At 43.2% G+C, this 24,381-nt stretch overlaps 1 protein-coding gene across 1 annotated transcript in view; it reads left to right on the top strand.

Annotated features, from left to right (window-relative positions):
• slc9a2 (solute carrier family 9 member 2) overlaps window positions 1-19,196 on the top strand; it is a 70,073-nt gene extending 50,877 nt beyond the window's left edge. The window contains exons 6-12 of the mRNA XM_055637139.1: window positions 749-838; window positions 3,046-3,116; window positions 10,191-10,352; window positions 11,251-11,347; window positions 12,751-12,873; window positions 15,892-15,979; window positions 18,733-19,196. Coding sequence (XP_055493114.1) covers window positions 749-838; window positions 3,046-3,116; window positions 10,191-10,352; window positions 11,251-11,347; window positions 12,751-12,873; window positions 15,892-15,979; window positions 18,733-19,067 — 966 coding nt within the window. The 3' untranslated portion in view covers window positions 19,068-19,196. The remainder of the gene's footprint in view (window positions 1-748; window positions 839-3,045; window positions 3,117-10,190; window positions 10,353-11,250; window positions 11,348-12,750; window positions 12,874-15,891; window positions 15,980-18,732) is intronic.
• Window positions 19,197-24,381: the final 5,185 nt, after the last annotated feature.

Below are 24,381 nucleotides of genomic sequence, written 5' to 3'. Positions count from 1 at the left end.
CTTGCAGTTCTTATGTAATGTGTGTCTTTCAACAAAGTGATGCAAATAGTATGAAATTATATCAATGTTAATCATGACTATTTAGTGGTAGGTCACAGAAAAATGTAAGGATTATCAATGTAATGTTTTACTGTCACTCAACTGCTATTCTGTTGCATAAGTCTGTGTTTTTAATTTGTTTATTCATCAGCTGCGGCAGTGGCAAGGCCACATATTTTTGTTCATTCTTCATTGTTCCCAAGGCAGTTATAGGGCAATTTCTTTGGTGGGTCCCGAACCACCTAAAAGCCAGAATAGGGAAAGATGCAACAGTGCACTTACTTGTGCGATTCCTGATTTTAAATTATTTCAAAATTAAATTTCACAACAGTGTTGCAATTTGAGCTTGTGTTCATGGATCAACGGTCCAGTCCTTTGGATACCAGGCCAGTAAGTTGCTGCCATACCCATAAGATTGAAGGATTGGATGCATCAGTAGATTTTAAAATAATGTTTAACTTCTGCCATAAGAACGTTTGGGATAGAACTGTCCCTCTTGTATATGTTTAACACTTGATGTACTGACATGCATTGATCTTCATTTCTGAAATTCAGTTCCGTGGATTTTGATTAGTCTGTGTGCCATTAAGATGAAGGATGAATTTCTGCTGCTTAAAATTTAATGATTTGTGCTTCTCAAATCAACATGTGTCTGTATTTGTTGGAAGTATGTCTCTGAATGTTGATTACTTTTTCTCTCCCCCCTTAGGGAATGACTATCCGCCCATTGGTTGCATTTTTGGAAGTTAAAAAATCAAATAAGCAGCCGCCAACAGTGGGTGAAGAGATTCACATTCGAGTAAGTAGTCTGCGTATCGGTTATTGGTGTCCATGTGAAAGACGCCCCTCAAATCTCCATTAAATCCCCCCCTCACTTTAAATGTATGCCCTCTGGTTTTCGACTCTCCATCCATAGAAAAGGTTTTTAACTCTCTGCCCTATCTATGCCCCTCATAATTGTATAAGCCTCTAAGTTCACCCCTTGGCCTCCAATGTTCCAATGAGAATAAATCACGACAAGTCCCTCAGATGTGTCTCCTCTGACCCGTGGTTTTGCTCTCGCACTCCTTCCCTCCACCTCCCCCCTCCCCCAATTGCATCATAGCTGGAGTTCACCTAGTTCTCACCTTTAACCCTACCAGCCTCCACATCTGACACTTCCGACATTTCCGTCACCACCTAAGGGCTCGCATCTTTTCATCTCCACCCATTTCCGCCTTCCACAGGGACTGCCCACTCCAATTTTTTATTTCACCTGTCCATTCCCACCCAAACCACCACCACCCGATGTACTTTCTCCGCAACTGCAGGAGATGCAACACCTGTCCTTGTACCCCCTCGCTGAACTCAATCCAGAGACCCCAAAAATATTACCTATCCTATTTCTCCAGAGATGCTGCCTGAGCTGCTGAGTTACTCCAGCACTGCCTTTTTTTGGTATAAATTATCATCTGTAGTTCACTTTTTCTACAATCCAAACTCTTTTTATCCACTGCCCTCCAATCCAGATAACATCCTGACGAATGTCTTCTACACTCTTTCTAATGCTACCATTTCTTCCCCAGGTTATGGTGAGCAAAACTGTATGCAACATTACAAATGTGCCCTAACCTAATGATTTCTGTTGCTATAGCATGACATTCCAACTGTTATTCTCTGCTCCTTGGCCCATGAAGGCAAGCATACCAAATACCTTTGTACAACTCTTATCTGCCTACTTGTTTATTCCTGGGTGGTTCATTTGAGATTCGCATTATCTTCCAAATGTGCAGTGCTGCAAGTTCTACATTACCTATGTTTCAAAACCACTATGGCCTCAAATTTTCATATCACTGAAGTCTCCTCTAACTTCATTTCTCGCAGGATCTTTAAGTTGGGCAGGTGAGCTGAGAAATGGTTCTTGAAATTTAATACAGATAAGTGTGAGGTGTTGCATTTTGTTTACCACATGTACCGAGGAGCATTGAAAAGCTTTTATTGCCGCTAACCGGTCAGTGGAAAGACAATACATTATTACAATTGAGCCTTCCAAAGTATACAGATGCAAGATAAAGGGAATAATGTTTAGTGCAAGGTAGTCTTGCCCAAATAGAGAAAATTTGAGCAAGACTACCTTGCACCAGATCTGAGGATGTTTGGGAAAGGGTCCAGAGAAGGTTTATGAATAATTCCAGGAATGAGTGGGTTAGCATATGATGAGCACTTGAGAGCCCTAGGCCTCTTCTCACTGGAGTTTAGAAGGTTGAGAGAGGACCTCATTGAAACTTACAGCATAATGAAAGGCACAGATAGAGTGGATGTGGAAAGGATACTTCCACTGGTGGGAGTGTCTAAAACCAGAGGTTATGGCCTAAGAATTAAAGAGCGCTCTTTCAGAAAGGAGGTGAGGAGGAACTTCTTTAGTCAGGGGGTAGTTAATCTGTGGAACTCATTGCAACAGAGGGGTGAAGGCTGAGTTAGTGGATATTTTTAAAGCAGAGATAGACAACTTCTTGATTAGAATGGGTGTCAAGTGTTATGGGGAGAAGGCAGGAAAATGGGATTAGGAGGCAGAGATCATCCATGATTGAATGGCGGAGTAGACTCGATGGGCGAATGGCCTAATTCTACTCCCATAACTTGTGAACTTGTAAAGTCTGATTAAAGGTAGTATGAGGGTTTCCAATGAGATAAGTAGTAGCTCGGTACCGCTCTCTAGTCAAAGACTAGCCAAACCAAAAGGGAAGTCTATTTAATTTTCTGTGTCTTAAAGTGCAAGCTGAAAACACAATGTTAAGTCAGCCTTTGGACATCTCTGCTTCTGCCACTGGAAGTAATGGATGTGCATGGAAGGGAATGTCAAATGATGTTTAGGGTTCCCCATCCCTTGAAGTATGATCATCACAGTCCAGACACAAACTGAAGCACTCCTGCTTATTCCAGCATGAGAACTCATCTGGTTGTTTAGAAAAAAACTTGCAGGAAAAATATTAAGTGTTTAATCCAAAATTTCATTTCCATGTCTAGTTATTTGACCATGTGTTGGCTGGAGTTGTGGACGTCTGTGGACAATGGAGTCACCACAACCTAAGAGACAAGTATGAATGATTGCTTCATATCCATGTTGTGATAAAGTAAATGCCTCTAATTCATGTTTAAAACATTCTTGTTTTGCACGGATTGTTTTTGTCCAATTATCTTTCAAGGAAACTAAATGCCAAATCTTCACCCCCTCCACTTCCACCTACATTCCTTCTTCCAGCTTTACAATTTGGAATTTTTCAATCTTTTAGTCTTGCCCCTTCTGTTATTTCATCTCTGGCTTTTGACCATCATCCCCCACTTACCTGGATCAACCTAATACCTGCCAGGTGCCAGGCTTTGTCCTTCCTCTCCTCTCTTTGTTTTCTTCCTCCCCACCACAATCGGTCTGAAGAAAGATCCTGATCTGAAGCTTCATCTATCCATGTTCTCCAGAGATGCTGCCTCTCTCGTTGTTACTCAGCATTTGTTATTTTTTATAAATACCAAATAAATTCAGCTATTTTATTTAATATATACAACGTTTTTGTAAAATGAATCATTAACTGAATGCTAACCTTGGAACCATTTGCATTTGTATGACACATTTATGCTTCTAGTTGCTGTCATAAATCAGAAGTTGGAATATGTATTTGGAAAATTGTGAGCAATTTTGGGCACCATATTTGAGGAACCGTGTGCTGGCTCTAGACGGTGTCCAGAGGAGGTTTACAAGAATGATCCCAGGAATGAGTAGGTTACACTATAATGAGCTTTTGTTAGCACTAGGCCTGTACTCGCTGGAGTTCAGAAGAATGAGGGTGGACCTCATTGAAACATTCAGTAGTGAAATGCTTGGATAGAGTGGATGTGGGGAGGATGTTTCCATTAGTGGGAGAGTCTAGAACTAGAGATCATAACCTCAGAATTAAAGGACGGTCTTTTAGGAAGGAAATGTGGAGACATTTCTTTCATCAGAGGGTGGTGAATTTGTGAAATTATTTGCCACAGAAGGCTGTAGAGGCCAAGTCGATGGATATTTTTAAGACAGATAGTTAGATTCTGGATTAATACAGGTGTCAGAGGTTATGGGGAGAAGGCTAGGAGAATGGGGTTAGGAGGGAGAGATAGATCAGCCATGATTGAATGGCAGCGTAGACTTGATGGACGGAATGGCCTAATTCTATTCCTTATGATCTTATAACTTGGGCCCCGCTGAGAAATTTGCTCCCAGAGTTGAATGAAAGATGTTTCAGTTCAGTTATTTTCAGTTTAGTTTATTGTCACGTGTACCAAGGTACAGTGAAAAGTTTTTGTTGCTTGCTAAACAGTCAATAGAAAGAAAATACATGATTACAATCGATCCATTTACAGTGTATAGATATGTAATAAGGGAATAATGTTTAGTGCAAGGTAAAGCCAGCAAAGTCCGATCAAGGATAGACTGAGAGTCATCAAAGATATTGACATCCATCTGATGACTCTGTCCAGTTAACAGAGTCACTCTGACAGAAAGCACAAGGGCTAAATTTTTAGAAAAAAACATGTTTGTCCATTCCCTCCGCAGATGTTGTCTGACATGTTGAGATCTTCCAGCACTTCTTGTTTTGTTCATGATTCCAGCATCTTTTGGCTTCTGTTAGTTCCTATGCCCCATTTGGGCGAACTCATCATATTGGAGAGGGATAAGAGAAAGAAAGCACCATTCTGTTTTGGGATGTATGACACTAGAACACTCTTGATTCCTGTTTTAAAATATATATTTTGTTATGACCAGATTTAAAATCTGTTAAATACTGTCATCAATATCTTTTGACCATCCTGGTGAGAAACTAGCTGATATGCCATTTCAATTACTATTTTTAATGTTACAAATAAGTCACTATATATCTATCTAGCTCTCGATCTAGATCTAGATCTAGATCTCAATGAGGTCATGATTTATATGCATGGTGGAACACTTAATCTATGTTTGAAGCTCCAAGCTTCTGCTCTAGAATGAATACTGATACCATTCAACGTTTTTTCAAGCATTGTATGTCCATGCATTCAGATGCACACACAGCATGCCTGCTACCTTGGATGTTTGTTTTAGGAGCTCTAGTAATGTATATATTAAAAGAACTGTTAATTTTTAAAACAAAATACACCAATTGCCAGTATTGCAATGCCCTTTATACAGTATATTTCGCTAGGATTGAGTCAACGTAATTGTTTTTATTTTAAAGTGTTTAATTTATTTAACCACTTGTATTCTAGTCCTTAAGGTCATGCAATATGAAAATGCATTTTTGTTTTTTAAAGAGCTTTGTTCCTTTCATATTACTTTTACTCAACTATATTAGTCAATGAATAACAGTTTAGAAGTACAGTGCATCTGGTGCTTTAAGGTATTGTAATGCTTCCCTCTACTGGAATAAAGCAAATGGAGTGAAGAGCAATATAAATGACTGATGAAATCATCACATTGGTATTGATGGGCAATTGAACACAGAGTTTTCTGTCAATATTCAAAGGCATTGAAAATGTTTACTTTATAAAGAATGAAGTTGCCTTTTGAATTAAGAAACCAATATTGAATGGAATAAAACGTGTGTTTTGACAATATTACAGGTATATACTCAGTCACAGCTATCATAGTTCTAAAGTGCACTAAATGTTTGTAGACCTTTAGAGCATTTAGCAAAATGACAGGTGTGACACCAATATTTCCTTCTGTTCTAGCTGATGTAAAATATCATGTCTTGTTAAGGATAATTACCTTGAAGCTAAAATAATAGACAATGGGTGCAGGTGTAGACCATTCAACCCTTTGAGCCAGCATCGCCATTCACTCTGATCATGGCTGATCATCCACAATCAGTACCCCGTTCCTGCCTTCTCCCCATATCCCTTGACTCTGCTATCTTTCAGAGCTCTAACTAATTCTCTCTTGAAAGCATCCAGAGAATCGGCCTCCACTGCCTTCTGAGGCAGAGAATTTCACAGATTCACAACTCTAGGTGAAAATTTTTCCTCGTCTTCCTTTTAAATGACCTACCCCTTATTCCTGAACTCTGGCCCCTGGTTCTGGCCTCCCCCAACATCGGGAACACGTTTCCTGCCTCTAGCGTGTCCAATCTCTTAATAATCTTTATGTTTCAATAAAATCCCCTCTCATCTTTCTAAATTCCAGTGTATCCAAGCCCAGTTGCTCCATTCTTTCAACATATGACAGTCCAGCCATCCTGGGAATTAACCTTGTGAATCTACGCTGCACTCCCTCAATAGCAAAAATGTTCTTCCTCAAATTTGGAGACCCAAAACTCCACACAATACTCCAGGTGTGGTCTCACTAGGGCCCTGTACAACTGCAGAAGGACCTCTTTGCTCCTATAGTCAAATCCTCTTGTTATGAAGGCCAGCATGCCATTTGCTTTCTTCACTGCCCGCTGTACCTGCATGCTTACTTTCAGTGACTGGTGAACAAGGACCCCAGATCTCGTTGTACTTCGCCTTTTCCCAACTTGACACCATTCAGATAATATTCTGCCTTCTTTTTTTTGCCACCAAAGTGGATAACCTCACAGTTATACACATTAAACTGCAACTGCCCACTCATCCAACCTGTCCAAGTGATCCTGCATCCTCATAGCATCCTCCTCACAGTTCACACTGCCATCCAGCTTTGTGTCCTCTACAAATTTGCTAATGTTACTTTTGATCCCTTTATCTAAATCATCAATGTGTATTGTAAATAGTTACGGTCCCAGCACCAAAAAACGATGTGAAACAGTTAACATTTCTGCTCAAATGGTTTTGAACCTGAAATGTTAACTTGCTCGTTTCTCTTCCCACAGGTGTGGCATGTTCTCCTGAGAATTTCTACCATTTTCTATTTTTTATTTTACATTGCCGCTTCTACAGTTTTTTATTTTCATCTCTTTTGACTTGCCATTTTATCATTGAATATTAGTTCCAGCAAGCCCTTATAATAACTGGTGATATTGTGAAGAATGGGTTTCCTGAAGTTGAAGGGCAAGAACTATAAACCAACACTATCTGTAGAACTAATGATTCTATTTTTATTGCTACTGTGTTACATTTTGTTCTTTGTTTAATGTGGGACACTAAAAGAAAAATAATTGCTAATGATTATGCATTGCAATTTTTGTTTCAAGAAATTATCACATGAAGGTGAACTTTGAAGGAGGACTTTGGCTCTTGGGATGAAGCAAAAATATTCTTAATTAATAATATTTACTATTTCAAGTAATCTACCCAGTCAGGTTTGTCAGCTTCTCTGGAGAACATGGATAGGTGACATTTCTGGTCGGGACCCTTCTTCAGTCCTGAAACGTCACTTATCCACATTCTCCAGGAATGTCACCTGACCCACTCGGTTACTCCGGCATTTTGTGTCTTTCTTTGGTAAACCAGCATCTGCATTCTGTGTTTCTACAGTCGGGTTTGCCAAGTTTGAATGGTGTAACTTAGAAATGATGGTTTTTCCCATGCACCTGCTGCCCTTGTCTTTCTAGGTGGTCAGTGGCATGGGTTTGGGAGGTACTGATGAAGAAGCTTTGGCAAGTTGCTCTAATGGATCTTGTGGACGATGTATGCGTGGTGTGCTGGTGATGGCAGCAGAAGTCTACAGCAGGGTGATGCCATCCGGTTTGACATCCGTAGGTGCCCGCACTAAAAAGGGTGCATTCTCCGGGTTGGCGCCAAGCCGTGGCGCTGCCGCTGCCTCTTTGTTGTCGTTCACCTGACTGAGGTCAGTTGACAGGGCTCACCGCGGAGAGGTCAACAACAAGATGGTGGATGGGATGCAAATAGAAGTAACCTGCTTTTCCTCACAATGTCAACCCTTGTGAAAGTTGGTGGAGTTGCACTCATTCACACAAATGGAGATTATGCCACAACAATTTCTAATTATGCCTTGTTACTGATAAAGTCTTTGTAGAGACGGGTGAGTCCGTAGCCGCCGAACATTCATCAAAATCTAGTTTAGAAACACAGAACTGCAGATGAAATGTAGAAGCACAGAACTGCAGATGCTATTTTATACCAAAGATAAACACAAAGTGTTGGAGTAATTCAGCAGGTCAGGCATGAATGGGTGGGTGACGTTTCAGGTTGTGACCCTTCTTAAGACTGGTGAAGAGCTGGACATGAGGACAACTACTGTGACGTCTGGTTCTAAGATTACATTTCTGAAGAATGAATGACAAACTCAATAAAGTTCATGGGACCACGTCATTTCAGCTTGAATAAAGCTCGTATACATGGTCCAGATAATTGGCTAAACGGTTTTGAAATTAAAAAAAAAAAGAAAAAAAAAGATTGTAACTTTCATTCTTTGACCTTAAAGGAGAAGCTGTGTTGTATACACAATTCAGAATGACATGATGGTATGCTGCAGTTCATGTGTGTGCTGTTCTACATATGTGTGTAGTCTGAAAACCTAAAAGGAACCAAACAGATTTTGCATCTCTTCAGTTGGTTTGTGTGGATCACTCTGCGTGTGACTATACTGTGTGACTATCAGTGTATATTTTAAACTGCCAGCGGGACATCAACCGCCTCAACTTACTCCACCCCATTTCTCACTCTAACTCTTTCTCCCTTCTCTCCCCCCCCCCCCCCCCCCCCGGTACATACAGCCCTCCATTCACTGCGACAATCCAGACTGGGTGATCAAACCTGCCGACAAGGGAGGTGCCGTGGTAGTCTGGTGCGCAGATCTCTACCAGTCTGAGGCCAGGTGCCAACTCTCAGACACCTCCTCCTACTTATCCTTTGACCATGATCCCACAGACGAGCACCAAGCCATTATCTCTAAGGCTATCACTGGCTTCATCACTTCTGGCTCCCTGCCCTCCCATGCCTCCCACCTCATCATTCCCCAGCCCCGCACGGCCCGATTTTACCTTCTCCCCAATATACACAAACCTGACTGTCCTGGCAGACCCATTGTTTCTGCTTGTTCATGTCCCACCGAACTTATTTCCACATACCTCAACTCCATCCTATTCTCCCTCGTCAAATCCCTCCTGACTTATGTCCAAGACACCTCACACGCTCTTCGTCTCCTCCATGACTTCTGTTTTCCAGGCCACCATTCCCTCATCTTCACCATGGATGTCCAGTCATTCCATCCCACACCAGGAGGGTGTTGAAGCCTTGCGTTTCTTCCTCGACCGCAGAACCAACCAATCCCTGTCTACTGGTACTCCCCTCCACCTAGTGGAGCTTGTCTTTACCCTCAACAACTTTTCCTTTGACTCCTCCCATTTCCTCCAAATCCAAGGCATAGCTATGTGCAAGCGCATGGGCCCCAGCTATGCCTGCCTCTTTGTAAGGTACATCAAACAAAACTCTACCTCTGCTACATCGACGACTGCCTTGGTGCTACCTCCTTCACCCATGCAGAACTTACTGACTTCATCCATTTCACCACTAACTTCCATCCGGCACTCAAATACACCTGGATCATTTCCGACATCTCCCTACCGTTTCTAGACCTCACTATCTCCATCGCAGGTAACAGACTACTGACTGACATCTGCACAAACCCACTGACTCCCATGGGTATCTGGACAACTTCTTCCCACCCTGCTTCCTGTAAGGACTCTTATCCCCTACTCCCAATTCCTCCGTCTACGCCGCATCTGCACCCAGGATGAGGTGTTCCAAACCAGGGCATCGGAGATGTCCTAATTTGTTAGGGAACGGGGGTTCTCCTCTTCAACTATAGATGAGGCTCTCACCAGGGTCTCCTCTATATCCCGTAGCTCCGCTCTCACTTATTCCTTCGCTTCATAGATGCTGCCTCACCCGCTGAGTTTCTCCAGCATTTTTGTCTAGATTTTTCCATCTGCATTTCTTTCTTAAACATCAGTGTTATATGGATTATTTTGAAAGGGTTATAGTAGTTGGAATACTTTTGTCTATGAATCATTCTGCTCAGAAAACGATACTATTACTCTCTCTGCCAAAGGGTCCCTTTAGATAAGATGGCAGAGGACACAATATCACTAAAAGGAATATGAGATGCCCTGTACACCATCTGCTATAAAATACATCGGCTCCTTTTATGATTGTAAATGATGTAACTTGTTGTATTTCATGCAGCCAGTAACACATTTGATTTTGGGCTTTACCTTTAGAGCCAGGAAGTTTGATCGCAGTTATTTGGCCAAGCTCTTGATTCGGGGTAATGAACCGAAGAATAGTATTGTTGCTCTTTATAAGAAGCTGGAATTAAAACATGCCATTCAAATGGCTGAATCGGGTGAACTCAGCAAAGTGTCATCATCTGCATCTCTGCTGTAAGTAAAATACTTCATTTACATTATTTTAAAATGTCAGATGTTGTAATTAAACAATTAAGAATCCAAATCAAATATGTTTTGGCAAATTGGTCCCGAGTGTTCCCAATCTTATAAAGCTGGGGTTTCTTTCATATTTTGTGAATAAATTGCTATTCTGTTAAGCTTCATTTAGCTTTCATGAACACCCTTTTGTTTGGAGCATGCTTTTATTTGGAAGGAAAATAAATGAAAAGGGAATAATTCCTCTCTCTGCGTTCAAACTGAGCAGCTCTGAGCAAAGAAGTCCAGACTAATGTCACTTCTTGACTGTCCAGATCCTCCTTTTTTCCATTACCAACATTTGGTGTCTTCAAACTCTGCTGGATACAAAGTACTGGAGGAACTCTACGGGTCAGGTAGCATCTAGGGAAGGAATGGAATGGACGGATAGAATTTCAGGTCCAGACCCTCCTTCATACTCAAAGATTGGAGATGGGCCCGACTTGAAACATCATTAGCTCTCCAGATGCTGCTGGACCTGCTGAGTTCCTCAAGTACTTTGTATCTTGCAGAACAATTTGACTATCTGTAGTTTCTTTTGTCTCCAATTTGTTTGTATTTTGCTTTGACAGCTGTATTATTTTTGCACTTAATTTTAATTGAATCACAACCCAGTTCACACAGTGGGTATATGTAACTGTCTGTCAGAGGAGGTAGTTGAAGTGGGTACATTAACACAAAGACATTTGGGCAGGTACATGGATAAGAAAGGTTTAGATGGATATGGATCAAACATGGGCGGGTGGGACTAGTATCGATGGGACATCTTGACCAGCATGGACAAAAGTTGGGCCGAAAGGCCTTCCATGTTGTACAACTCTAGTTAATTTTGTTCTATTTTTATCTGAATTTCCAGGGGTAAAATACCCAAAGAGGTTCAAAGTCTTTCCTCAGAAGAATTGAAGAATATGAAAGAAATCTTGGCTAAGAGTCTGTACCGGATCAGACAGAGAGTAAGTTTAACCATCTACAATGGCTGCTGAACACAGGGTCAAACTGGTATGTCAGACACGAGGGACTGCTCCAATTCCAGTCTTTGCAATAAATAATCTGCTGGAGGAGCTCAGGGAGTCGAGCAGCATCTGTAGGTGAAAAGAATGGTCAAGGTTTTGGGTCAGTCTTGCTGAACTTGCTACATATTTCCTTGTAACATTTCCTTGTAACATTTTCCTTTCAAATGTGAGAGTTCATAGTGTCAAATGTTAGTTTAGTTTATTATTGTCATGTGTACCAAGCTATTCAATCAAAACAAAAATACCATACACAAGCACCATCTAGCAGTCCACAGTGCAAAGATAATGGATAAAAGATACAACATTCAGCACAATGATATAACATTGAAGTCCAATAAAGTTCATTAAATAAAGTTCAAAGGTCTACAATGAGGTAGATGGCAGGTTAGGACCAAACTCTAGGTGATGAGAGGACTGTTTAGTTGCCTGATAACAGCCGAGTAATGGGGAGAAGGCAGAGAATGGGGTTGAGTGGGGAAATGGATCAGCCATGATTGAATGGCAGAGCAGACTTGATGGACTAAATGGCCCTAATTCTGCTCCTATCTCTTATGGACTTTGAGTTAAAATTAGTGTTATAACTGTTATTCATTTCACTTGTCTAAAAGTGCTTCTCATGAGTGAATCGTGCTCCTTGGGCAGTTTCTGAGCCCTGCCTCCATGTGGTTTCATAGCCGTGGAGTCATAGTTATACAGCATGGAAACGGGCTCTTTGGCCACCTTGTCTATGTCAACCAAGTTGGCATCCTGGGCTTGTCCCATTTGCCTGCGTTTGGCCCATATGTTCATTAGTTTATAAATTCACTCCATGCCATCCACTGCACCACTTGCTGATGCTCACCAGTTGAAGGCAATGCTGGTATTGGTGCCTTTATTGTCTATGTATTTCAAACCTGCGCCTATGCATAGAAAATAGGAATAGGCCATTCAGCTCTTTGATCCCACTTTCCTAATCAATGACAATCCTCCCCATATTATTTTCCCCTTTCTTTTCCTCCTGATGCTGGCCAGCAGCATAATCAAGGAAGAGTAACACCCTTTCACCATTCCAATTAAATGCGCAAGTGAGTTGTATATCTTGACACAGGCAGCACCCGAGATTGGAATCTAACCCGGGACCCTGGCGCTGTGAGGTAGCAGCTCTACCAACTGCACCATTCCGCCATTCATTTCAAACATGGGCATGCTAACATTTTCTGAATATATATCTGGAAGGAGTACTACTAAGAACATGAAGTCTGTACTGAGCAAATTACTTGGCATTCAACTTGCGCTCCAATATTTATAACAATAAAAAATCCAAGATTTCTGCTCTGACCATTATATATTTTTTTAAATTACAGGCACCATCATACAACAGGCACAGTCTGCCAAGAGAGACCGCTGAGAATCAGGTCAAAGAAATCCTAATCCGGCGACACGGGAGTCTTCGGGATAGTATGCGCAGTACTACCAGAGCCAGGAAGGTGAATCCTTGAAAATGCTATTCATCTGAACCCTGAAAAGTGGTGAAACTCAGGGCAGCACGGTGGCGCAGCAGTAGAGTTGCTGCCTTACAGCACCAGAGACCCAGGTTTGATCCTGCGTGTGGGAGCTGTCTGTGCAGAGTTTATACGTTCTCCCTGTGACCATGTGGGCTTTTCCTGGGTGCTCCGGTTTCCTGACACTACGAAGACGTGGAGGTCTGTAGGTTAATTGGCTTTCGTAAACTTGTAAATTGTCCCAAGTGTGTAGGATAGTGTTAATACACGGGGTGATCGGTGGTCAGCACGGACTCGGTAGGCCAAAGGCCCCTTTCTAATGTCCAAAAGTTGTAAATTATTTTGAAACTACTTTAAAACTATTTTGGAAATTATTTGGTACGGTAAAATTATTTTCCTGTTTAGTGTTGGTATGATTATGAATCCAAGTAACTGGAAATCTGAATATCAAGTTTTAAAAAAGGTTAATTGTATGAATTTGGGTATATTTTGTACTTCAGGTATAGACAATAGGTGCAGTAGTAGGCCATTCGGCCCTTCGAGCCAGCACCGCCATTCAATGTGATCATGGCTGATCATCCCCAATCAGTACCCCGTTCCTGCCTTCTCCCCATATCCCTTGACTCCACTACCTTTAAAGGCCCTATCTAGCTCTCTCTTGAAAGTATCCAGAGAACTGGCCTCCACTGCCCTCTGAAGCAGAGAATTCCACCGACTCACCACTATCTGTGAGAAAAAGTGTTTCCTCGTCTCCATGCTAAATGGCTTATCCCATATTCTTAAACTGTGGCCCCTGGTTCTGGAATCCCCCAACATTGGGAACATGTTTCCTGCCTCTAGCGTGTCCAAACCCTTAATCTTATATTTCATGGGGATGGAGGTGGAAGAGTGGGGAGGGGGAGGAGAGGTAGAGGGGAGAGAGGGAGATGGAGCAGTAGAAGGGGGGGGGGGGGAGGGGGGGGGAGAGAGGGATGGGGAGGGGAGAGAGGGATGGGGGAGTGCGCAAGTGAGTTGTATATCTTGACACAGGCAGCACCCGAGATTGGAATCTAACCCGGGAGTGCTCCATCCGCACTATTCCCCTCTACCCCCTACCCCATCCCTCTCCTCCCCCCCTCTCCTCCCCCCCCCTCCCCCCATCCCCCATCCCTCTTTTTGGGGGGGGGGGGGGGGGGGGGGGTATGGAGAGAAGGCAGGTACAGGATACTGAGTTGGATGATCAGCCATGATCATATTGAATGGCGGTGCAGGCTCAGGGCCGAATGTCTGTCCTACTCCTGCACCTAATTTCTATGTTTCCCTTCCCTCCCCCCCCCCCCCCCCCCCCCTCTTCCCCCTCCCTCCCCCCCCCCCGTTCCCCCTCTGTCCCTCTTCCACCACTCCCCCTACCCCTCCCTCCCCGCTCTTCCACTTCTCCCCCTCCCTTCCCCCCTCTCTCTCCACCCACTCCTTCCCCTATCCCTCTTCCACCACTCCCCCTACCTCTCTCTCCCTCCCTCCCTCCCCCTCCCTCTTCCACTTCTCTCCCCCCCCCCCCCATCTCCCTCCCCACTCATTCCCCTCTCTCCCCACCCCCATCCCCCTCCCTCCACATTCTTCCCCCTCCCTCCCCTACCCCATCCCCCCCTCCCCCACACCTCTCTCCCCTCCCCATCCCTCTCTTCTCCCCCTCTCCATCTCTTCACCCCTCTCCCTCTCCTCCCCCCTCCCCATCCCTCTCTCTCCCACTCCCCTTCCCTCCCCCCCCTCCCCCTCCCCCACCCCTCTCTCCTCTCCCTCCTCCCCACTCTCCCCCCTCCCTCCACACTCTTTCTCTTCTCCCCTACCCCCATACTTCTCTCCCCCTCCCCATCTCCCTCCTCACCCTTCTCCCCCCACCCCCTTCCCTCTTCCCCGCCCCTTCCCTCTTTTTCCTCCTCCGCCACCTTCCTCCTACACCTCTGTCCCTCTTCAATCCCTCCCCTTACCCCACCCCTACCCCTCCCTCTCCACTTCTCCGTCCCTCCCCCTCCACTCTCCCTCCCCACTTTCCCCCTCTCCCCCTCCCTCCCTCCTCCCCATCCCCCCCCCCTCACCCACACCCTCTCCCCATCCCCCTCTCTCTCCCCCCCTACCCCTCTCTCCTTTCCCTCCCAAATCTCTCCCGTATCCTCCTCCTCCACCTCTCCCTTCCCTCCCCTCTTCTCACCCTCCCCTCTCCCACACCCGTCTCCCTCTTTTCACCCCCCCCTCCCCCGCCTGTGTGTTTGAGGGGTGGTTAGTGTGAGTGATGCCGCAGCCCCCCCCCCCCCCCCCCCCCCGCAAACGCCGTTGGGGAAACAGACCCAACGGGTCTGCACTTGGTCTAGTAGAATATAAAATAGTCCATCTAACCTTTGCCAACATGTTAAAAATGAGTAAACGGTGAAGGTATATGTCCTAATGCTCTCTCCCTCTTTTCCCGCAGTACATCAAATTTGAATTGCAATATCTCTTGTTTGATCCTTGACCTATAGTGTAGCGCTTTAATTTTTTTTAAAAAGGACATTTGCTAAAATTGATGGTAGTACTAGCTTTAATACATTTATTCTCAATACATCATGCATATAAGGGTGGTGATGTTTGCCAATTGCGGTGAATTTAGTTGGTGCATTCTACACTAAGTTTGTTACTTGTAGGATAATTTGTGCCATGATTATATGTAATTGATGAAAAGCACAATCCTCCATCATTGGAACAGATATTTTACTTTTACATGACTTAAGCTGTGGTTAGAGTCCATAAATGAAAAAATATGTTGATTTTCCATATGCGCACATCACATGGTAATTGCCATTTGCTTCCCTCAAACAATTGTTCTCCACAATGTACTGATCTCCCCTCCTTCCCTATTGAAAAGGTATGATGGATAATTTCCACACCATGGATGTTTTCAAACTAATTGCTGCTGCAAATGTCAAAGGATTCCACCAAGCTGTCGGATTGTAGTTACATACCCTTGCTGGTTTTTGCCTTTTTTTTCAGTCTGGTGCAGTAAAGAGCCGTCCATTTTCGCAGCCTCAAAGTACCAGAATTTCTTCCAGAGCCCCAAAGAGGAACACAGCTTTCACAGGTAAGACTTTAGACTTTTCTTTAGTCTTTAGAGATACAGCATGGAAACGGGCCCTTTGGCCCTCCTAGTCCATGCCGACCAGCAATCACCCCTGTACATTTGCACCATCCTACACACTAGGGCCAATTTACAATTTTCACCAAAGCTACCTAACCTACAAACCTGTCCGCCTCTGGAGTGTGGGAGAAAATCTGAGCACTGGGAAAAAACCCATGCCATCACGGGGAAAACGTATAAACTGCACCTATAATCAGGATCAAACTGATCTCTGGTGCTGTAACGCAGCAACTCTACTGCTGTGCCACTGTGCTGCCATCGAGCTGTACTATAACAATCTCGTCAGAAAACGATCAAATAGAGAAATCTTTAATACCACTGAGGCAGTGGAGGAATATAATGCGGTGGTAGAGAAATTAATTGGGGGGGGTGAACCCTGTAGAAGTTGGAGCTCTTAAATAAACAACAGAAAACACTCAGTAGTTCAAGCAGCCTCTGTGAAAGGAAATTCAGTTAAAGGTTCAGGTCTGAGATCCTACATCAGAACAGAAAGAGAGAGAGAGAGAGAATACAAGGACACAAAGTGCTGGAGTAACTCACCGGGTCAGGCATCATCTCTGCAGAACACGGATAGGCGATATTTCAGATCTGGACCTTTCTTCATTCTTCAGAAGGGGTGAGATTGGTGTGGGTAAAGGGAATAGAAAAGTCAAGGTGGTTGATGTGTCAGCAGTTGACAATTAAAAGCTCCAGAGAGGGTAGAAGAGGCAGGGGTGTCCAAGAGGAGGGGGGAATGTTGTAGATGGGAGAAGGGGTCGTCACTGGGAGGTGAGGACTCTTTCCCCATAGAAAAAGGTCCAAAGGTGGAGGGGACAGAAGATGCACTCTACACCGTGGCGGGTCCAGAACTGATTGAGGTGTAAGCGTAGCATTACAAAAGTCAGACCTCTGTTGAGAACCGATCATTCTGGGAGTAACAAGTTTGTCTAGAAACAGAGGTGGGATGATAAAATAGGTGCAGAAATGTGATCATTTAGAAATTATGCTGATTTATAGATAGGCTAGACTAGATAACATTAGCAAGTCATTATACCATCAAAGGAGTTTTTTACTTTTTATGTTGAAGAAAGAGCTTCAACTTTATGTTGAAGAAAATCAAGGATCAACTCGAGGATGGAAATTAAAATTATACCTGCAAACAATACATCACAAGTACATGCTGGTGAGAGCAAGGATCTCAAAGTAAAGACGGTTAAACGCCAAAAAGGTCACATGGAAACGATGACCTGCATTCCTGATCTTTAAGAGGTGGCTTTCAAGATATTGTTTACATTTGAAATGATCTTGCAAATATCCCCAGTGGATTGGAAGCAGATGAATGTAACACTAATCCAGAGAGGATTTAAAAAAAATCAAGAACCACAATCTAGTTGTTTGGAAAATCGTTACTATGGAACTGCCAATTGAAAGTTGTGTGAAAAAGTGGAGACACTGATGTTATGAAAGGGAAGTCGAGTTAACAAATCTAAAGGCATTTTTAGGATATAAGAAGTGAATGTGGTATAACTGAAATTTCCAAGCTATTGTTAATGCGCTACAAAAATCCTCAAGGGGTTAAGGATAACATTAACTTGTGCAGAGAATTAGTTACGAGGAAAATGCTAAATGGGTGATGTAGCAATTTGCAGGCATTGAGTTCTTGTTCTGAAATTTATTTATACTGACTACGCTGCAGTTACACCACACATCAGAATTAAGCCTTCTAAGAATATTGATTGAGAAATTGTGCAAATGCTCTGATTCAGAAGGACCTGAATCTCTTGTCGATGTAACATAAATGTTGTAGGTAGCTATAAGCATGTTACCATGAAGACTAGCGATATATTGATATCTATTGTAAAAGGCCTCGAATACAGTGCAAGGAAATCGCTAGAAATGATCTGGGTTTTGGTGAAACCTAATCTCAACTAGAACATAGAATATCATAGTACAACAGTCCCTTTGGCCCACAATGTCTGTGCCGAACATGTTGCCAAGACAAACTCTTATCTGCCTGCACAGGTTCCATGTCCCTCCATTCCCTGTGTATCCATGTGCCTATCCAAACGCTCTTTAAAAACCTCTATTGTATCTGCCTCCACCACCACCCCTGGTAGCCCATTCCCAGCACCCATCACCCTCTATATATTAAAAAAAAAGTTGCTCCTCTTTTAAACTTTATCCTTTTCACTTTAAAGCTATACTCTTTAGTGTTTGATATTAACTATGTGATTTTGGTCACAAACAGCCTAAGTCTTTACAATTTTTTTTAATTGTTTAAAACCTCAAGGTTTAAGTAAGGATTTCTGATTTGCTTCTTGGATTGTTCTTGGACATTTTTTTGAATGTCCTGACCAACTCGGTATGTTTGAACAATTTATTTCCAGCTAAAGGGGAAGGCATGATTCTGCTGTAAATTTTTGTTTATATACCCCTCTACCTGCCTCGCCCACCCCTCTTTTTGGTTAGGGCTATTTGTGGCTCCACTTTGCCATGGATCCCCTCACACTTTCTGTAACTTCCCACAGGGAGTATTGTGAAAGATGTATTTGACTGAGATCAGCAGCATCCTTTTTTCCTAATGCTTTTGCTTTATTATGTGCAGTGTTAAAATAGAATTAGCTTGTTAATGATCTTCCAACTTTCCTTCATCTATGCAAGAATAAAGTTGCTTAATTGATGTTGTACAATGTATACACTGTGCTCTTAATTTGCAGTGGGTGAAGACATTAGCTCGGAAACAGATTCTCTGCAGCTAAGGAACTTATCGCAGTCCATAATTGGCTCGGGTTCTCGTCAGAGCCCAAACCGAATGGAGTGGACAAATGAAGTAAAAGCAGAGGACAGTGGGTCTAACTCTGGTCGAGATGAAGGTGGAAGACGTCAAGCACTGATGCCAAGGGTACGATTTAGTCAACCCGAATCCCAAGACTGTGAAACTGGAAGAAACCGGCAAGGGTTTGTTGAAATCGCACCAGCTAGTTGGATAGAAGAAGATACTCACGAGGAAGACCATGAAATCGACGATCCCTTGCTAAGAAAACCAAAGTGATACCAACCAATAGTTGGATCGCACCGCTGAGTTACTGCTTGATTGATTCATGATATTACAGTACTTGCAGGAACAAGTTATGTTTCAAAAATTTTGTATTAGTAAAACAAATCCAATTCTGATAAGAAATTCATTTTCCCCTGCTCATGGATCTTAACAATCCTAACGATTGCCATGTCAGCCTGATCTGTTGATTTTAATTGAAATGTTTTTTTTAATTGAAATGTTGTTTTTAACTGAGCATATCTAGTTTGTAACATGTCATATAAATTACCGATATTGATTACTCTTCCGTTGGCATTTCCCCAGGCAGTATCATGGCTATTAGTATTACAAAAGTCATTTTTATTTTAAGGCTTCGCTGAGGGGGAAAAAAAAATTCCCATGGTTTCTATTCAACCAACTAGTTTTGTTGTTCATGTTCAATCAATGGAGCCAAGCTACGACTTGGTTCTTGTCTGGCATCAGTTGGAAGAAGGGTCTCCACCCGAAACGGCACCCATTCCTTCTCCAGAGATGCTGCCTGTCCCGCTGAGTAACTCCTGCATTTTGTGTCTACCTGACATCTTAAGAAGTTCTCAAACGGCAATCAAAACTGATGGGAGGAGATCAGGCACACTCCATAATGCCTATTCTTTGCTATTTATCTCGTAAATTCAAAAGCTGATTGCTGGTTTTTAATTTGTTCTGATTGTTGAGGTTAATTTTTACTTTTGGCTAACTTTGCACGTGACCCAGTGCTTTCCACCTCCCTCCACATACTTATGTTTTGGAAAATTGTGCCATTCCATAGTTCTCTTCCCTCTCCATTCTCTCCTCTCTTCCATGATTCCTCTGGCCATCCCGTCCCACCTGCTTTTCCTCCTTTCATCCTCGCCTCTCCCTCGTTCTTTCTGTTGCTGGGTCCAACAGATTAATGCAGTTATTACCTGTGGCCTTGCCTAGCATGAATGTCCAAGTGAAGAACACAAGATTTCCTAATGGATGACATTTTTTAAATTCTATAATTGCAACATCCGTGAGGAAATGTGTAATGGCAGAAATTAAAAAGATCCTTATCTGCTTCATGTTGAAACTGCTGTGAAATTGCTGGTGCAAATATGTTCACAGAAAATGTCACTGCTATTTATAGGAATATCTACTTTATCAGCTGTATTGGTTCTAATTGGAATATATGCAATTAGATTTTAAACCTTAATTAAACTGCCTTGTATTGAAATAATTACTCAGTTCAGTGTACAGTTAATATGGTATCATCTTTGAATATTAGTATAGCTAAGGCCACACTCCACACTCCAATTACTGCATCTCTCCAATTGCTTGGTCCCAATTGGAGTCATAGTTGTACAGCATGGCAAGGAGTCCTTCTACCCAGCTTGCCCATGCCAACCAAGGTGCCCCATCTACACTAGTCCCACCTGCCTGCATTTCCCATTTCCCTCTAAACCTTTCCTATTCATGTACCTGTCCAAATTTTAAAATGTTATTAGTTTCTGCATCCTCTGGCAGGTCTTTCCATGTACCCATCATCCTCTGTGTGGGGAAAAAAACCCATCCTCCTAAATCTTCACTGCAATCATTACAGCGTAACAACATCTTTCCTGTAACAGGGGGACCAAAAGTGAACACAATACTCCAACTGTGACTGCACCAGTGTTTTGTACAGCTGTAGCATAACATCCCAACTTCTATACTCAACCGTGACTGATGAAGGCTGAAAGCCACCTTGACCACCTTGTCTACGTGTGACGAACTACGTACCTGCATTTCTAGATCCCTCTGCCTTACTACCCTCCCCAGGGCTCTGCCATTTGCTGTGATAGTCCTGCCCAAAGATCATAGAGCAGAGCATATTTTGGAGACTCTTGCCTTACAAGAACAAAAACAAAAATGTACAGAAGAACAAAAATTGATGACTTTATTATTGTGGTAAGTATAGATCTATTTTTTAAAAATCTAGTACCGACAAACCTAGTTTCCCAATGAGTGTTGATATGGGAACAGAAAATAACATTTTCAGGACGGAATAATATCGACAGAAAACAATAATATTTCCTCACCTTTATTTGTTGTTGGGGAACCTGAAGAAAACCAGGTTGAGTCGTGTACATCGGTGATTAGAGCAATTTATACTGAACAGTGAGCTGTAGATGTGGCGCCAAACAGTGTGGGGGCAGCCCGGTGAAATGGCGTTGACAATCACACATGTCATACTACGCTTTTTTTCGCTGAGTGGCGCATCTTGCTCCGCTCTATGATCTTTGGTCATGCCTTTGTTAGAGTGCCCAAAATGCAACACCTCATATTTTGGAACATTTAGACTTCAGCTGCATGTTTAGTTTTTAAATCATCAGTGATATAATATTCCAACTGAGTTTGCATGACAGCAGGTTTAAGTAGAAATAATTAGAAAAATGATAACCTGAATTCCTTGCAATGATGAAATGATTAAAGAGTCCTATAGTGACATGTCATCTTGAAGAATGAAAATTCTTACAAAACAAGATAGACACAAAGCTGGAATAACTCAGTGGGACAGGCAGCATCTCTGGAGAGAAGTAATGAATGTCGTTTCGAAACAAGATCCTTCGTCAGACAGGTCTTGCAAAACAAGTCCCGTTCCTTGTGTACCAAACAAGTCCTGTTCCTTGAGCAATGTGAAGAGGATGCTTTCTGAGATTATCCCCGACACCTTGAAGCAACAGCCAAGATGGCACACCTAATGCTTCTACTTCCTTAGGAGACTGAGGAAATTTTGCATGTTTCCCATGGCTCTTACAATCTTCTACAGGTGCACCATGGAAAGCATACTGTTGGTTTGCATCACTGCTTGGTTTGGGAATTGCTCTGCCCAAAACAAGAAATTGCAGTGTTGATGTAACCCAGTCCATCACACAGACCAGACTTCCTACCATTGACACCATCTACACTTCACGCTGACTCGGAAAAGCAGCCAATGTAAGATTTGTCCCACCTCAGTCATGTCCATCAGGCAGAAGATCCAGAAGCTTTAAAGTGCACACTACCAGACTGGAACAGCTTCTTCCTCTTTCAGGCTTAGAATACAGCCTACTTGCCTCCACCTCATTGTGCCATAGGGACTTTGTCTCTAGAACTGATACACTATAACGCTGAGAACAGTATTCTGCCCATTGTAGTTGAGTTTAGCATTATTGTATTTGTGTATAGTAAATAGATGCAAATGATACATCTACATATCACAAAAAACCCTCGCCTGTATCTACCTATTGCTTGCCAAGCTTTGTCCTGCCCCTGCTTTCTTCTCCACCCCCACCCTCCCACTTCCAGCTTTGCCCTTTCACCCCCACCACTATCAATCTGAAGGGTCCCAACCTGAAATGTCACCTATCTGTATTCTCCTGACCCACTGAGTTACTCCAGCAGTTTGTCTTTTTTTACAAACAAGCATCAGCAATTTCTTGTGTCCACATGTTCCAAGGATGTTGGGGAAAGAGGGAGGAGGGTGTCGTAAACTATAATGGTTGATCAACTAAGAATAGCAACCTGGAATTACATGGATTGTCTTTACAGAATTAAATTACAAAACATGTCTTGAGTTCCAGCTTTCCATTCATGGTTGATGTGACAGTAATGGTATGTCTGAGTGTTGCCATCACTGTCTGGGAAAATAATCACTAGTTGTGCAATGCACAAATTTTGTTGCAGAATGGTGGTACTGAAAGACTAGGACCGAGAACCAATCATTAGTAGCACAGTAAGCAGTGCAATCTACAACAAAACATGTTCCGTGCATTGACACCCTGCAGCAGAAGTACACACATCATAATGGTTTCACCAAAAGAGCATGCTGAGCTGCTTTTGGCGGCGCGACTCACCCGTTGCAGCGGCCCCTACAGCCTGTCTGTCTTTTTTTTTTATTTTTTGTCTAGTTAAATGTAGTGTTTGGTGTTTTTTAATAGTGTTTTTAAATGTGTACATGTGGGGGGCGGGGGGGGGAGGGGGAAACTGTTTAAATCTCTTCCCTGTCCGGGAGACCCGACCTTTTCCCTGTCGGGTCTCGGTTGTCGTTGGGGCCTAGCACCGTGGAGCGGCCTCCAACCTGAACGACCCGGGGGCTCGGGAGACTGCGGAGCTGCGGACTACTCACCATCGTGGGGCTGGCCGGCCTCGGAGCATGGGGAGCGGTAGTGACTCGCTGCTGCGACTCGACTCCTGGGGCTCGGAGGCTCCAGCAACGCAGCCGCAGGTCCGGTGAACTGGGACATCGGGAGCTCGCGGGTCCGGGGGGAGAGACCGCTTCCCGGAGCTCCCGCAACGCGACTTCTCCAGCCCGTGTCGCGGGGTTGGAACGACCCGGACCGGGACCGTACATCACCTGGCGCGGCTTCATGGCCGTGGGACTCACCATCGCCCGTGGGGGTTCCAACCTTGTACTTTCAGACCGGGAGCGGGGCCATAAATCGCCCCGCGCGGCCTAAAATGGCCGTGGGACTTATCATCACCCGCCTGGGGGCTTGGACATCGGGAGAGAAATTGAGAGCAGGGGAGAGAAAAGACTTTGCCTTCCATCACACTGGGTTCACTGTGATGGATGTTTGTGTGAATTTAATTGTGTGTATGTCTGTAGGACATTGTCTTTGTTTGTATGGCTGTGGAAACAACATTTCGTTTGAGTCTCACTGGGGCTCAAATGACAATAAATTTGTATTGTATTGTATTGTATGACACTGAACTGTGTGCATGTTCGTTCAGGTAACTTTGAGGTAATGATGTCTAGCAGTTGGATACAAAAAGATTGAGGGTAGTGAGGCATTGTTATTTACTCAAAGGAGTATGAAGGCATGGCAATCATTCACAATTATCGATAAAGCATGAATCTGATCGAGAATTGACCAAGTATATGCCAGAAGGAATTAGAGGAAAGGGGATATTTATCATGAGACAATTTTTGAGGATAATTAACAGCAGTGTAGACTGCTTGGACCAACCCTTTTTTAACTTCACTTAGCATAGCATGGTGGTTGCAGCATTTTGACTGAAGGCCAAGTATGGCAAGTTAGTATGGTCTGGATGCAAAAGAGAATGCGGAAGTGACCTATTACCATGTAATTTCTGCTTGTCTCCTTCCAACGGTGGAGTTTGTCCTGGAAAATATTGAAACGCTTCACTCTGTGGTTAAACCTAGAGAGCCACACAAAGATTTCCATTGTACTCATTGGGCATTAGAAAGTGAGTCATTCACCACCACATACCATGTCAGACCAGCTAGATAAAAATGCTGGAGAAACTCAGTTGGTGAGGCAGCATCTATGGAGTGAAGGAATAGGTGACG

Source organism: Leucoraja erinacea, chromosome 6, assembly GCF_028641065.1.
Source record: "Leucoraja erinacea ecotype New England chromosome 6, Leri_hhj_1, whole genome shotgun sequence".
In the NCBI taxonomy this organism is placed as follows: Eukaryota; Metazoa; Chordata; class Chondrichthyes; order Rajiformes; family Rajidae; genus Leucoraja; species Leucoraja erinaceus.
Note: the sequence above shows the minus strand (reverse complement) of the source record. Positions and strands in the feature narration are given on the sequence as shown.